This window comes from Periophthalmus magnuspinnatus, chromosome 22 (genome assembly GCF_009829125.3).
Source record: "Periophthalmus magnuspinnatus isolate fPerMag1 chromosome 22, fPerMag1.2.pri, whole genome shotgun sequence".
NCBI classification, from domain to species: Eukaryota; Metazoa; Chordata; class Actinopteri; order Gobiiformes; family Gobiidae; genus Periophthalmus; species Periophthalmus magnuspinnatus.
In genome coordinates this window covers 5,376,701-5,392,811 of record NC_047147.1, presented here as the reverse complement: position 1 = coordinate 5,392,811, position 16,111 = coordinate 5,376,701, and the positions used below count along the sequence as shown (strand labels likewise).

The 16,111-nt window shown below is 38.5% G+C and overlaps 1 protein-coding gene across 2 annotated transcripts in view; it reads right to left on the bottom strand.

Moving 5' to 3' along the window:
- pld1a (phospholipase D1a) overlaps positions 1 to 16,111 on the bottom strand; it is a 59,104-nt gene that overhangs the window by 41,633 nt on the left and 1,360 nt on the right. For both annotated transcript variants that reach the window (XM_033988133.2, XM_033988132.2), the window contains exons 2-3: positions 1,934 to 2,148; positions 355 to 524 (exon numbers count right to left, since the gene is read on the bottom strand). In XM_033988133.2, the coding sequence (XP_033844024.1) occupies positions 355 to 524; positions 1,934 to 2,114 (351 nt within the window). In that variant the 5' untranslated portion in view covers positions 2,115 to 2,148. The remainder of the gene's footprint in view (positions 1 to 354; positions 525 to 1,933; positions 2,149 to 16,111) is intronic.

Below are 16,111 nucleotides of genomic sequence, written 5' to 3'. Positions count from 1 at the left end.
CAAACTCACGGTCCACAGGCTAATTGCGGCCCGCGAGACGATATTTTGTGGCCCGCAGGACAATATATGTAAGCTTAATGTTAGTGCGGCGATACCGTGTTGCGTGTAGAAGGTAAACCCCAAACACATGTGTCACTCGCGCTGTGTACTCGCAAAAGATTCAACAAATAACCATGTATATCCATAAAATCCACCAGAATTGGCGTATTTCCTCGTGTGTTGAAAACAGCGATGACATTTGAGAAGATTTTAACAAATCTTTTTTTGTGGAATACCCAGCCTCACCCAGACTCTACCTCCTGCGGCCCCCAGATAATTTGAGTGTGAGACCCCTGTTTTAAAATGTCAGTGCACCTTGTTGACACTCCTGTGGTTGGACAAGTTGAAGCGGTCCTGGGCTGCGTTGAACCTCTCCACGTCCATGATGCGTGCGGTGATGGGGACAGCCGGGAGGTACACTTTGGCATCGGCCTCTTTGAACCCCACTAAGGCGTAAATGGCCGAAAAGGGTATCCGACAGTCCCCTGGTGAAATGAAACACAGAATGAAACACAGTTAGGGCGATTGCTTCATGTAGGAGTTGATTTGGCCGCGAAGGAGTGAGTAGGAAGCTTCTTTGGAAGGCACTGTAAGCCCACATGGAAGGATTTTGTAATATTTCTTGGTGTTCGGGTGAAAAGGTAAACTTGATTCACTTGACCATCATTTTGAAAAGGAAATTGCCATGAAAAAAACTTCTTTGCAGTTTTGAAGTGGAGTAAGGGCCAAGTAATTTTAATCAAGCTCAAGGTGCCAGTAACTAGTATAAATTATCAAGTTCAACATTTAGCTATTCCTTGTAGATGCTTTTTCTGAACAGGCTGTGTAATCAATGAGGGAAATTCTAAGACTCTATTTGTAAGTATGAAGTAATATGATGAATACTGTGCAATTAATTCAATTTTTAATCGAATAGAGATCCTTTCATTTCAAACTGTCAGTGATATACTCAAGTCTTTTTTATTTGAGAGGTTAGGGTTGGTAGAGAGCTTTATTTTTTTGCAATTATTCTCCATGTTTTTGTCTGTAAAACCCCTCACCACACACTTTATACACTTTTCTCACACAGGCATTAACATTTTCTCACATTTCACATATATGGACATAGCTAACCTGCTAGCTGCCGGATTTGAAATAGGAAGAGAGATCATATTCACTTTCTATTGATAAACTGTGTCCCCTCTCTCTGTAACTGCTGCTGTCAGACTCGTTGTTTTGGTCTTAAACTTTCGTATTAACCCGCTCTACATGATCCTGTTTTGTATTTTTTATTTTTTTCGCTATTGTGTCCGTGAATCAAGGGATGAACATTAATAACAGATGAATCAAGCTCCTGTTAATGTTAGCAACAGGTTTGATAGACTAACCTGCTAAACCAGCGGTGAGGGCGGGATTACCTTTAACAGCCTCGCTCTGGATTGGCTCTTTGGTTGCTATGATACTCGTGGTCAGAATTTCAAATATGGAAATTGGATCCAAATTTGCCGCTATAACTGCAAGCGTCGATGAGCTTCATTTGACTGGAGCTGAACGCTATTAGGTAACGTCACACTCCCTTAGTCCACTTCTTTATACAGTTTATGCTTAGAGGTCAGAGGTTAAGGGTTAGGGGTTATGTCAGTTAAAGCATGTGCTGAGAACATTTTGGACTAGGCAAATTTTTAGTAGTTTTTGTGTATATTTTCATTTTTTAACAATTAAACGAATCAAAAACAATGATTGCTCAACACAAGGAAAAATTATTAGTTTTATTGCTATTTATTGGATATATGAGAGCGCCATAGAATCTAAAGATAATAAATTGTGTAATAAAATAATGTGATTTACTATAATAAAAATGAAACAGTGAATGTAGTAAATGTAAGTAAAAGGTAAATGTAAGTAAAAACAATACCTAAAATGTTCCCATCATAGTCAATCTCCTCCCCATCTCCAATGTCCAGCTCGCCTGCGTCCAAACTTTCCACCAGCTCGGCCATCGTGATTCCGTCTTGTTCGTCGTCTGACCTTTGACCCGTCACTTCAGACTCCACCAGGTTTAGACTACTGGTTGTGGGAGGGGCTTTAGGCAGCATGCTCAGCAGCTGAACCCCACAGAGCAGGGCGGACCTAGGAGACAAGACGAGATATATTTAAACACGTAGAAACTCATATACGTCGCGTGTGAGGGGATTTAAAAGGTTGTTACGCAATTTTTTGTTTTGTTTTTGATGAGGAAACAGGATTATAACTCAGCTTAAACTTCACAAGAGTCAAGTTTGTTTAATATAAAACCTTATATTATCATGACAGGCACAATTATCTAAGAAAAACAGAAACAGAGATAAAACATTATGACAGTGAGAGTAATTTGACTATTTAAACATGAATAAATCAACTATGCATCTTCATAAACAAAGAGCGTTCTATTTCCGAACAAACTCTGCTCGTGTTTACAACCGAAGACCAAGAACTAAACTACAGGAAATGTACATTATTCTAAATACTGTAAACTCAGTGACGCAAGATTATACAAGATAGAACAAGCCAAAAGCAACACAAAAAGGTGTTTGAGAGAGAGATTACTCATTGAACACAGAGCGTGACTCAGGAGATGTCGTCATTCAGGGCCTGAGCACAGAGCAGCTTCTGTCTCATTTCACTGACATAATGGTAGGCTGAGAGAGCTGAGGCGTGGTCCAGCTCTGCTTCTGATTCAGCTTTTTCACTGAGAATCCACAACAGCATGGGTAAGTCAGAGGTCAAGAGGGTAGAGGTCCTAGAGCGAAGTGGGTGGGTTTACATATGTGAACTTATTCTGTGTCAAGTCAACACTTTAACCTGTGAATATGAGGCTCCACGGACGACTCAGGACACGCTGGATGGACTATATCTCTCGGATGGCCTGGGAATGCCTCAGGGTCCCCGGATAAGCTGAAGAAAATGGACGGATACAGTGGTCCCTCATTTATCGCGGGGGTTACGTTCTAAAAATAACCCGCAATAAACAAAATCCACAAAGTATGAGCTATATTTTTTACAATTATTCTATATGTTTTGCAGCTGTAAAACCCCTCACCACACACTTTATACACTTTTCTCTGACAAATAATAATTGTTAAATAATTCTGTTGAAGCCTGATTGAAAAGCAATGTCTGACTTTCATTGGATAAATTTAATAGAATTTTTATTTATTATTACGTTTGTCAGATTCAAGTTATTTCTGTGACCATTGTGAATTTTTCTTTCAATAACTGATGAGTACCAGCAATTTCGATGTACAGTGGTCCCTGGTTTATCGCGTGGGGGGCGTTCTAAAAATAACCCGCAATAAATGAAATCCGTGAAATATCAGCTTTATTTTTTAGTTGCTGTAAAACCCCTCACCACACACTTTATACATTTTTCTCACAGGCATTAACATTTTCTCACATTTCTCTCTTGTTTAAACTCTCTCAAAGTTCAAACCTTCGTAGGCGCCTTTGTCGGTGCAGAACGTTTCATCGACATTGTGGGTTTTGTCGGGGAGAAAACAAATTGCAAACACACAGCACTTCAGAGTCACACTGCGATCCAACGTTTATGTAAATTTGTCTGAACACATTCTGTACTGTACAGGAGACACGGCACGGAGGAGACTGATGGACAATGGTCAGGACGCACAACACAACGCACGTTCATAAATTTGCGCTAAAAAATCTGCGAAACAGCGAGACCGCGAAACGTGAACCATAATAAAGCGAAGGACAACTGTACTGATCACAAAAAAAACAAAAAACAGAAAGGTTAAGACAGTGGACGGTGCTTGTCTCCAGAAAGATGACATTTCTTTGCCTGGAATGTTCCGCACTGAAGCTTTTAAGTTATCCATGTTCACTAAGACAAGGAGATAGAGCCACTGAGACAAGTTACATCTCAAATCTGTGGAGAGGCAAGTGAGAATGTATGTTTTTTTAAAGATATTTTAAAACAATAAAAACATCTGTTACTGAATGAACGCAAGATAGATAACGTTTAAAGCTGTACTCTGGAAAATTACAGGCAAAGCCATAACATGTACATACCAGAAAAGTTACTAGGGCAGAAAATATATCACCCCAGTGGTTCTCAAACTTTTAAAATATTTGTCCTTTGAGTCCTGCCAGACTTAAACCAGATACAAAAAGAGAAGTAAACATATTTCACTTGGACTAAACAAAGCTGAAGTCTAAATGAGGACTAACCCAAAACAGACAAAACAAATATATGTTTAAATGACACATACATGCAAGAGGTCCTTGAGAAGCACTCGAAGCAGCCTGTGTGCCACACACTCAGCTCGAGAAACACTGTATTAGGGTCTTAAAGTGAGAAAGAAACAACACGAAATATCATTTTACACACAAAAAATGTGAAATACTTGCAGTAAAAAGGGCCCATATGTTTTATAATGCTGTTTTCTTATCAAAAACAGACCTGGAGTTGTGTTTTGTTTCATTCACACATGTTTAACACACAAACTGTCTTCTCTCAAACAGAAAACTGTCTGTTCCACCCTGTGATGTCATCATGTGGTGATACAGTAAGTGCTCCACTGTGTTTTTAAACTCCATACACCTTCACTAGAATCACTTGGATGATTTCAAACCTGGAATTGCCAATGTCTACAAAACAAAAGGTAAAATGTAGGTGTTAACTACCACTTAATGACATCACGAGGTGAAACAGAGCATTTTGAGCTTTGAAGATGTTACAGATTAATAATACAGTGTTACTCAAACATGTGTGAATGAAACAAAACACAACTCCAGGTACATTTTTGAGGAGATAACATTATAACATGGCTTAACTCTCAATTTAAGAGTTCATTTTGCGTAATATAGGACATTTAACTCGCATTTTCAGGATTATCAAACCTTTCAAAGACTTTCAAAATACAAAAATATATTTTTTTAAAGTAGTAGTAAAGACAATAGTTTGAGTATAGGAAATTTTAATTATGTTGTTGCTTCTAAAACGATCATCATCTCATCATCTCCAGCTAGAAATTCTTGCTGAGTGGAACATCCAGTGAACAAATCTAAGTTTACAGTAAACATCCCCCTGAACAGGCTCCAACACACAGACGACCAGCCCTCACCGACCGTGGACAAACTCTCACACACTTCTACTTCTGCTCGTCTGGTCATAACTGTTTGTTTCAACATCGCAACTGAGAATGTCATGAATACTTTGGAAATGACTTTAAAGTACGACCAGGCTTTTAGTCACTGTTTTGTCTTAAAATGACTTTGATGATCTCATATTTAGACAAAAAAAAAAGATTTCACTTCCTTTAAAATTCAGTTTCTCAGGGTTTGATGTTGAAGGTTAAATTCATTCACAGATCCATGGGTCTCAGAATGATGAATAACTAGGGCTGTTGCCATAGTGATTGACAATTTAAAGCGTAATATTATATTTTGTGAATTGGAAAAAGTGAATGTGTGTGAATGGGTGAGTGGTTCCTTGATGTAAAGTGTTTTTGAGTGACTTGAAGGTGGAAAAGCGCTGTACAGTTGTCCCTCGCTATGTCGCGGTTCACCTTTTGCAGTTTCGATGTTTTGCAGACTTTTTTAGCGCATTTTTTAGATCGTGCATTGTGTTCTGCGTCCTGATTGGCTAAAGGACTGTAGACCAGAATGTGTTCAGACAAATTTACTTAAAGGTTGGATCGCAGTGTGACTCTGAAGTGCTGTATGTTTGCAATTAGTTTTCTCCCCGACAAAACCCACAATGTCGATGAAACGTTCTGCACCGACAAAGGCGCCTACGAAGGTTTGAACTTTGAGAGAGTTTAAACGAGAGAGAAATGTGAGAAAATGTTAATGCCTGTGTGAGAAAAGTGTATAAAGTGTGTGGTGAGGGGTTTTACAGCAAAAAACATATATACCATATTTTCCGGACTATAAGTCGCACTTTTTTTCATAATTTGGCCGGGGATACTCAGATGTGGTAGGGAATATATATGTTTTTTTCTTCATTTTTTGGCTGCTGCGACTTATACTCCAGAAAATACGGTCATAATTGTAAAAAATAAAGCTGACTACTTTGCGGATTTTACCTATTGTGGGTTATTTTGCAAGTTTTCTCCGTGACAAAACCCACAATGTCGATGAAACGTTCTGCACCGACAAAGGCGCCTACGAAGGTTTGAACTTTGTGTTTAAACAAGAGAGAAATGTGAGAAAATGTTAATGTCTGTGTGAGAAAAGTGTATAAAGTGTGTGGTGAGGGGTTTTACAGCAAAAAACAGACATATTTCGCCTGTTGCGGGTTATTTTTTGAATGTAACCCCCGCGATAAACGAGGGACCACTGTATAAAAACGTGACCATTTACGTTTTACCATTTACCATTTAAAGACGCCCTGAACGTTTTTGGACGATGGGAGAGAATTCAAGAAGGAAACGAGCACTCAACTTAAAAATAAAAACACAAGGGAACACAAAACAGCTTGATAAAGATGGGAAAATATGAGGAAAAAAGCAATAAAAACAGCAAAGGGAATGCAAGGAAACACTTTAATTTAAAAGAATCTGTTTTCACGTAAATAAAGCAACAAACTGATAGCGTTTCCTTGTAATATGCCCAAAAAGTGCATGGGAGGAAGTGCAAAAAATATATTTGACACCACCTTTTCTACAAAACAATGAAAGAAATTGCGTTACACTTTTAAAACATGCATTACAGATTCGTCATAGCAAAAAACTAAATGGCATATCCTTATACCTGTGACCCATAAAACCATAAGTATTTTTAACCGCTCTCTCTCTCTCCCCCCAACCCCTCTCCCAGAATACCACGACCCAGCAGCAGACGCTTGACCCACAATGTGACTCCACGGGGGGCGCTGGGGGGGTCTAGAAACTTCAGAACATGTCAAGCAAAGCAGATGCTCCTCTAAAGCCCAGTCCTCACGAACCCAGCCCACTGCAAATTATGGGTTATCTGTATTTCGAGGCAGTCGTTCTGTTTCCTGCTTCCTGCCGGGTTGTCATGGCGACCGAAGACCAACCAAAATATACTGCACAGAAGCAACAGAAGCGGCAGAAACGGCAGAAACGTCCGCCTCTTCCTTCACGTGGGACTGCGGCTTTTAAATATCAATTATAACTGGGATGAGAAGAATTAGAAATGCTACATAGATTCAGTTAACTTTATTTTTTGGTGCTAAAATTAAAGATTACTATAAATAAAGCGAAGCAATAGCTCTTTTATTTCACTTTTATGTTGAAATTTGTGGGAAAAAAGAATCAACGCTCAGCTAACACATTATTCTTATCGCAAAAAGGAGAAGTGGAGTTGGTTTTCCACATTTCATCCAGTCCAAACCATTCAAATTTCCCGACCTTTTAAATATTATACTGTAATTACATAATTCAAAGGCTTCAATAAATTATTATCATGTAATGTGTAAAAGAGAGAACTTACAATTTGAGAGGCTATTGACATTTTATTCTAATGTTCAATCCACTTATCAAAGTTTTTCTGTGACTGTGTGGGGTGAAACTGTGGAACGCTCTGGATTTACAACAAAAGCAGTGCCAAAGTGTTCATGAATTTAAGTTTTTTATATAAAGACATGGACTGGTCTGATACAGAGAGAGGTCAGTTTAAATATAAGGTTTAATTATAAAGTAATTACTGCACTTTCTTTGTATCAGTGTTAGTTTTACTTTATGCTTATTGTTTCCTTTCCATTGCTGTTTTCTTGTTCTTGCCGTTGTTGGTCTGTTTTTGTTTCTGTGCATTTGTTACTTTATACTAACACTGTGCATTTATTGTCATGAATTGAGTCGATGTGTTTGTATATCTATGTATTTATGTATAGGTGCAGTATATATGTATTCTTTTTGTTTCTCTTTTCCTCTTTTTTTCTTTTTTTCCTTCAACTGAAATGGAAGCATGAACAAAGCATTTGATTTGTGTCCTGATGGGACAGGAGAAGGGCTTGAAGGGACAAGTTTTCTTCTTCCCGCTCCTTTTCGAGCAAAACATTGACACTTTTAAATCTTCAATAGCTCCTATAATTCTTCATTTTATCCACTGCTAAAATTTGGTGAGTATAAGTTAACCTTACGAGTTTTTTGTCAATAAATACGGTTATAATTGTTCACTTACACTTGAACTTATCCCTACTTCAACTAGAAAAAGTAAAAATTACCTAAGTTTTAAACGGTTTGTCTCTGAACAGCCCGATCCAACACACTTTTCATAACATTTTCAGCATTTCCGGGCTTATGTCTCTTATTTGATCCTCAATATTCCGTTTTAAGTCGTTTATTGTCTGAGGTTTATTCACAAACACCTTTTCTTTAAGATCGCCCCACAGGAAGAAATCGGGACTAGTCAGGTCTGTGGAGATCACATACTGCCCCCTGTCTTTGAAAAACACTTATTATTCCTTTAATGGCGTTTACGCTTGGGGCATCTCTGGTATTAAAATGTCGAATTTGACCCATGTGACTCAAAGTATCACTGTACAATGAGGGTTCGTTCCTCTGTGCTGTATTTGCTCAGATTAATGTCAGAAGAGTCGTTCTAAATGCTCTGAAAAGATAAAATAAAAATATTAAGAAACAAAAGAGTTATGAAGTTTTTTCAGCTATCAGTGACTTTTGGGCCATCCTGCATGTCATAGACCAGCTTGAAATGCTCCACAGTTTCATTACAGATTTTCTAATTATATTTGAGGATTAAAACAAGATGTATTTGGATGGCTGCCTCAACACAAATCTGATCTATAACGTGACGTTTATAAGTAACCCGTTTGTCCCTGTGAAGAAAAACAAATTTAAGTGAGGAACATTCGAGAAAAAGCCAAGATCTCTCCATGGAGACAAGCAACAAAGTGACACAACACAACACAGAGCAGCATCTCCACAGTTCTGTTCCTCCCACAACATCAGAGCAATATATAGTCACAGTACATACATTCCCGTTTATTTCCATGTATATCACTAATTAGCGTTACACGGATGGTCCCGTACGTCCCGCCCACCTCCCGCTCTCCCTCAGAGACGTTCAAACGATCTGAAACTGGGCGACACTTTGGTTTCTTTGGCAGTTCTCGAGGAAAAGTCTTCATCAGTTCACTTTATAAACCGTTTGGCAGCCAAACTCTTGAGTGTCTTGTGTGGGAAGACGCTGTCACTGGACCAACGCTGATGCTCATACGTGCTCAGAAATTATAACGTCAACTGCTGCGATGACAAAAAACACTAAACGCGCACTTCTGGGGTGTTTAAAGTTCCCGTGGGTCTGGGAGAACATGACCATATTCCAAAAAAAGAGTCATATTTGTGGGATGTTTGTGAAGGCAACTTGGATGAATTTGCAGGATTTAATTTCTCTAGTGGGGAGTTTGCTACGTTTTGTCGCTTTGCTCGGGATATTAAAAAGCGGGAAATCATTGTGTTGAGTTCACGTGTTACAGTTACGCTTTATTATTACACAAAAACAACTTGAGCAGGGTCGCCTCTCCGCAGATCTGACTTGTGACTTGGCCTGGAGATGTTGGAGATATGTTTGCAACTCACATTTTTTTCTTAAACGTCATCAAAACCAGAATACATTTCGCTGCGTTACTGATTTGTGATTTGTGCACTCTATGGGTCCTCTTTATTTAAGGGAGTTACTGCAGCTCTATAGGTCAGAGGTCAGAGGTCAGACGTCAGCTAATCTAGTTCTGCTGCTGTGTTCAAAGCCTGGCTCAAGACCAGAGGTGACAGAGACTTTTCTGTGGCATTGTCCAGACTATGGAACAGCTTCCGTCCTCCGGTCAGATCCTCTTTAACACAGTTTAAGACTAGACCAAAAACCCACCTCTCCTCCCTGGCATTTAAAAAGAGCTAAACTTGATATATTGGTGTTTTATTGTTCTTTTCCTATGTATCGTGTTATCTGTGTACACTTGTCCCTCACTATAACACGGTTCACCTTTCGCAGTTTTTTTAGTGCAATTTATTTATTTATTTTTTTATGTTTGTAATTTGTTTTCTCTCCGACAAAACCCACAATGTCGATAAAACGTTCTGCACCAACAAAGGCGCCTACGAAGGTTTGAACTTTGAGAGAGTTTAAACGAGAGAGAAATGTGAGAAAATGTTAACGCCTATGTGAGAAAAGTGTATAAAGTGTGTGGTGAGGGGTTTTACAGTAAAAAACATATATACCATATTTTCCGGACTATAACTCGCACTTTTTTTAATAGTTTGGCCGGGGATACTCAGATGTGATTCTAAAATATGTGTTTTTTCTTCATTTTTTGGCTGGCGTGACTTATATTCCGGAAAATATAGTGATAAAAGCTGACTACTTCGCAGATTTCGCCTATTACGGGTTATTTTCAGAACGTAACCCACTGCATTTCTTTTTTGTTGACCTTTATGTGAGGCACTTTGGTCACCTGAAGTTGTTTTAAATGTTCTATACAAACAAATTTGAACTAAACTGAATTGTTACTGTTATAAATTAGTTGTAAATTCTGTGTCCTTAAACAGATAAACTAGGACACAAAAGCACTTTACTCAAACAGACTTCAATACTTCAAAATTCTTAAGAAAACCAATTTCTCCTCCAGACGTTGTTCTTGGCTTGGATTCCGACTTTAATAGTAACTATTGCAAACATGACTCAAACACGGCTATTAGCTCACAAAGGATGGACACTGTCTGGCGTGTAGTAATATGTAGTTAAATTATGCCTTTAGGGATAATTAAGGGATAATTAATCACAATCAAGCAACAAAATATCCTGTTATTAGTTCTTCTGTAGTTTAGACCTTTTCAAACATGTTCTGAAATGTATGTGCGTCTTGTGTTAAATTATCTGTTTATATTTCAGTATTTTCTTTAATGTTAATGCTCCTGGATGTGTTTAAAATGTGAACTTTGAACTTTGACTCCAAATATTCATACAAAAACCAATTCTAATCGTAATCGCAATGGAGAGATTTACCAAATTTGTTCAACCCTGTGTGTTTTTTAATCATTTCTGATGCCTGTTATCGCATAAATCGTCTGTTTTGAGACATGTCCGTGAGGAAAACTGTGAAAATGGTTTGGGCGAATTGAGCGATCAAGATTAGAATCACAGACTGACAAACTCACCAACAGATTTTCCATTTGTGGGAGCAACATGGAGCATCGTGCATTAGAAACAAAGACGGTATAAAGAAGTGGACTGAGTGAGTGTGACGTCACCCACAGCGTTCAGCTCCAGTCAAATGAAGCTCATCGACGCTACAGCAGTTATAGCGGCGATTTTGCATATTTAGAAGTCCGAACGCAAGAATCATAGCAACCAAAGAGCCAATCCGGAGCGAGGCTGTTGAAGGTAACGACACTTTCTGTTCTACATGACCAGGATGGATAAAGTAGAGCGGGTCAACACGAACATTTAAGACCAACATGATGAGTCTGACAGCAGCAGTCACAGAGAGAGGACACAGTTTTTCAATAGAAAGTGAACTGGAGCCAGAGTCAATGGAGCTGGAAGCGCAGATCAATTCGTATTTGGAACGCGGCAGCTGGCAGGTTAGCCATGTCCATTTATATTTACAATTTATAGTTAGAAACTGATATTAGTCAATGGCAATCTGGAGAGACAATTAGAGCTGCACAGAATCTGGTCAAAAATCACAATTTTAACTACTGCAAGTATCAAATCGCCAGTGGTAGAAGAAATACTCAAATTTCTTAAGTAAAAGTACAGATACTGGAGCAAAGATATACTCCAAAAAAAGTATAACAGGAAAAAAAATCTTCTTAAGTAAAAATACCTGTTCAAAAATGTATTTAAAGAGTAAAAAGTAAAGGCATTTTGAGTATATTCTGATCTAATAAAGTGTAAAATGTAGTGATTCTGATTTGTGATGAATTTTGTTCAACAGAAGCAGTTAAATTGATTTTTTTCCTTGCAGTTTTTAATTATTATTATTTTTGCTCAAATTATGGATGTGTTAAAAATAAACCCCTGAGCCTTTTCAATCAATAATAAAAATACTTAGTAGTGAAGTAGAAAGAGCACACACCTGCTCTCAAATGTAGTGAAGTGAAAGTAAAAAGGAACCACTTCTACTTAAGTACAATATTTTACTACTTTTATTTTGTTCTGTTCCACCACTGCAAATCACAAATGCTAATTTACAACAACATCTGACTTTTTAGGAAAACAACTGGTAATTTGCTGATCCAGAACTTTATACCTTTGCAATGTTCTGAAATGTCTGTGATTCTACGGTTCATATTTCAGTCATCTCTCAGTTTAAATTGTGCATTGTAGTTGTAAAAAAAAAAAAAAAGAATTGCAAATCTAATCGAAATACTTGAAAAACATAATCAAAAAAACTAAACAAAACATGCAACTATGTAATTGTAATTTGTCTATAAATAATATTACATGGTTTGATAAAAGGACACAATTTTAATTAAACTGAATTACATCTCAAATAACTATTACATACTTAAAATAAAAAGTTAAATACTGGATAACCAACTTAACTTAGTTTATCGATTTCTCAGATGAATCATTATCCAGTCTCACAAAGAGGCCGTTTACAAAAATCTATTGACACTGATCAGATCTTGGTCATGGTTTGGTTTGTTTTATTATAATTCATCACATAAAACGTTATTGATCTAAAATAGTCTCAAGTTGAGTCACTCACTATTAACCTTTCGTGTTCAATAAGTGTAAAATTATTCAAAGGAACACTGCCGGCCTGGCTAAACATTGACAGTATGTCAACATTAGCGCCGCTGCTACTGTCCCTGCTTATTCATGTGGTGTCAGGAGAAATAGATAAAGTCGTGAAACGCATCACTGTCACTGCTGATGTGTGAAGATGAGACACGCTCTGCCAAAATCTACTGCTTTTGTTCAACAATTCACAAGTGTTTTTCTGTGTGATTTTCCAAAAGACCATCTGGTTTAAAATTCACTTTTTCTTATTGTTACTAAAACCAGTGATGTCATTTTCCATTGTGTCAGGTAAACAATCTGTGGAGAGACGTTTACAGAAACATATCCAGCTATTTTCTTCTGCTTATCCAGGGCTGGGTCACGGGAGCAGCAGTCTAAGCACTTCCCTCACCCCAGACACTTCCTCCAGCTCCTCCGGTGGGACCCCAGCTGAGAGACACAGTCCCTGTCCTGGGTCCTCCTGGGGCCTCCTCCCGGTGGGACATGTCCATTTATGAACATAAACATATATTTCACATGTTACACATTATCAGATCTTCCTAATGGATCCATCTCCATTTATTCGGGATTGGGATTGGCATAAAGACTTGATTCAATTTTACTTGATTTTTCTAATGAATCAAAATTATGTATGAAACTATAATAAACTAAATAACAACTTTGTCCCACTCGATGAGCCTGGATTAAGTGTAGTCCAGGTTTAGTCCGGGTTTAGAACATGTCTGGTTCAGCTTTACAGCATGTTTGGTCCGAGTTTTTCAGGATTTATTGCGGGTTTATTCCAGGTTTGGTCTAGTGTTACTGCTGGTTCAGTCCATTTTTGACTAAACCTGGACTACACATGGACTCACCCGTTTAGACAAGGCTTAGTCCAGTCTTGGACCAGTCTTGGACCAGTCTTGGACCAGTCTTGGACCAGTCTTGGACCAGTCTTGGACCAGTCTTGGACCAGTCTTGGACCAGTCTTGGACCAGTCTTGGACCAGTCTTGGACCAGTCTTGGACCAGTCTTGGTCCACGTTTAGACCACGTTTAGCCACCATATTATTTTTATTAATTAACCCGATTTAGTATTGCAATTTCCTGTTTCCTTGAATGCACATTAATGTTACTAAAACGGTATTTGAAGAGGCGCTTGGTGAGAGCTTTATAATCACTGTCATTCACCATCATTTAAACATCACTGAATCACATTGAATAAAACCACGACAGCGAGTGCATTTAGATAGTACTATATCGCCTGACATTTACAGTACATTACACACGGTGCCAGGCTGATCGTGGCACAGATGGTACGGAGAGAGAGAGAGAGAGAGAGAAGACGAGCATGAAGGGGTCCAGTGGCACCTCTCTCTCTGCCCACTCCAATGCTGCCTATTATCTAATCACCAACAGCACAACGAGAGGAGGAAGACATGACCAAGAATAGCAGACGTCATCATGGCTGGACACGCTACTGTGAAAAACAAGGCATCTTTGTAACTGGGAGGAACTGTGCTTTCAACCAAAAGAGCGTGGAAATGTCACCGAGGGACTGCACGGGGTTTATTCTGCAGATGAACCGTGTGGACTTTACATTGGGTAAACAGTAGTGCAAACAGAAAAGGAGATGTAAACTGTGAAAGGCGATGGAAAGTTCAGTTAAATACAAAACTGAACAGAATTATGGTAGAAATAGTACAAACTAGCTGCCTAGCAAATCCAGAATGATATTTATTTTTATTTTTTATACAAATTGATATCAGTCTGGTCCCTACATCCTCTGTTTCGTCTCAAGTTCGGTCAAACACGATTGCGAAGTTTGATTTTTTCAGTGACACTTGTGAAACTCATTGATCACCTATGACTTACAATTAACAGAGTTCAAGCTTCGACCATTGACTCCGCCACGTTTTCCCGTCATGTGATATTCTTTTACTTAATTTTTTTCCAATATAGATGGACCATACGTGTCTCTGATTGGCTAATCCACCCGTCAATCACGTTCATTTGAAAACGGGGAGATTCACCAGTGACCAGACTCATATTTTCGTAAGTATTGAAGAAGTGTGTGTTCTGGATCCAAAGCAAACGGTTTAGAGGTGGACAATATATCGAATCGTCAATATTTTTTGTGAATGTTTGTAAAATTTAGATTGCAAAAAGTGCTGATACAAACAAACATGAAACAAACTGACAAGCTTCCAAAAGAGTACAAAGCCCAACATTGTGTTTTAATATTTATCCAACTAAAGAATATAAAGAAAAACACATTGTACCGTTTCATTCCTGTTGGATTGTCTAAATATCCTGTTCTACCTGATACTTTTTGTCAGTGTCACCCAGCCCTAGAAGAACGACTGAAGTAATACTACCACTACTACTACTTTCCAACTCCTACTACTCCTGTAATAACGATAATCAAATGAACTGAATGAAATGTGCCTTTAAATGGCTGCACAAAACGTAAACGGACTGTGAAATTAACCACATTTTTTTTCCAATTTCAAGTCACTCAAATCGCTTTACATCAAGGAAACACACACACATTCATACACCAGTGTACGCAGACACTGGGGGCAAAGTGGGTTAAGTGTTTTGCCCAAGCACACAACAACAGCGTTCATCTGTGGGTCAGTGGATATGAGCGATGATGTTTATGTCGAGAGCGGGATCAGACGACAAACGCTCCAACAACTGAGCTACTGCATCATTTTAAACTCGCTTTGAAAGAAAACACTGCAGGAATGTATTTAAATCAATACGTTTGCTCCTTCTGAGATCATCACGACAGCAGTTTGCATCAACACAACCAGTGTGCCATGACCACACGTCCACATTTAAGCCTAAATTATAAGGTCTGTCCATCCTAAAACTGCTTGAGAAGTCATTTGGAGTAAAAGGCATAATTAAATGACAACAACAATTGCAGCTACATTGCAACATTTAAACTTTGCCAGTCTCTAGTGCAGATGACTGAAGGGTTAAAGATGCCACAAAAACACTCCCTGTGCTCCACATCTGTAATTCATTTTCCCAATCTGCCATGCAAGCCAAAAACCCTTAAAGAGGAGAGACTATAAAAGGATGAAACCACGTATTACGTAAGAGACCTAGAAGATTGGCACGGATCTTCTTTGATTTCTTTGCAATTATTTCGCTGTCCAGCAGTTTACTCCTGACTTTTGAACTGTGTACTTCAAGTTAAAGCCCCGACAAGTCTTAGCAATTAAGAGCAGCAATAAAGATAGTTTTGTATTGTATTTGGGGCATTGTGGATTTGGGCTGCGGGTGCGCAATGGAGAGAGAGCGAATGCCAGAGGTCAGCAGTCACCGCGCGTATACAGTTGCAAAAAGACAACACTGAGAGTGCGTAAGGGCAAGATAGA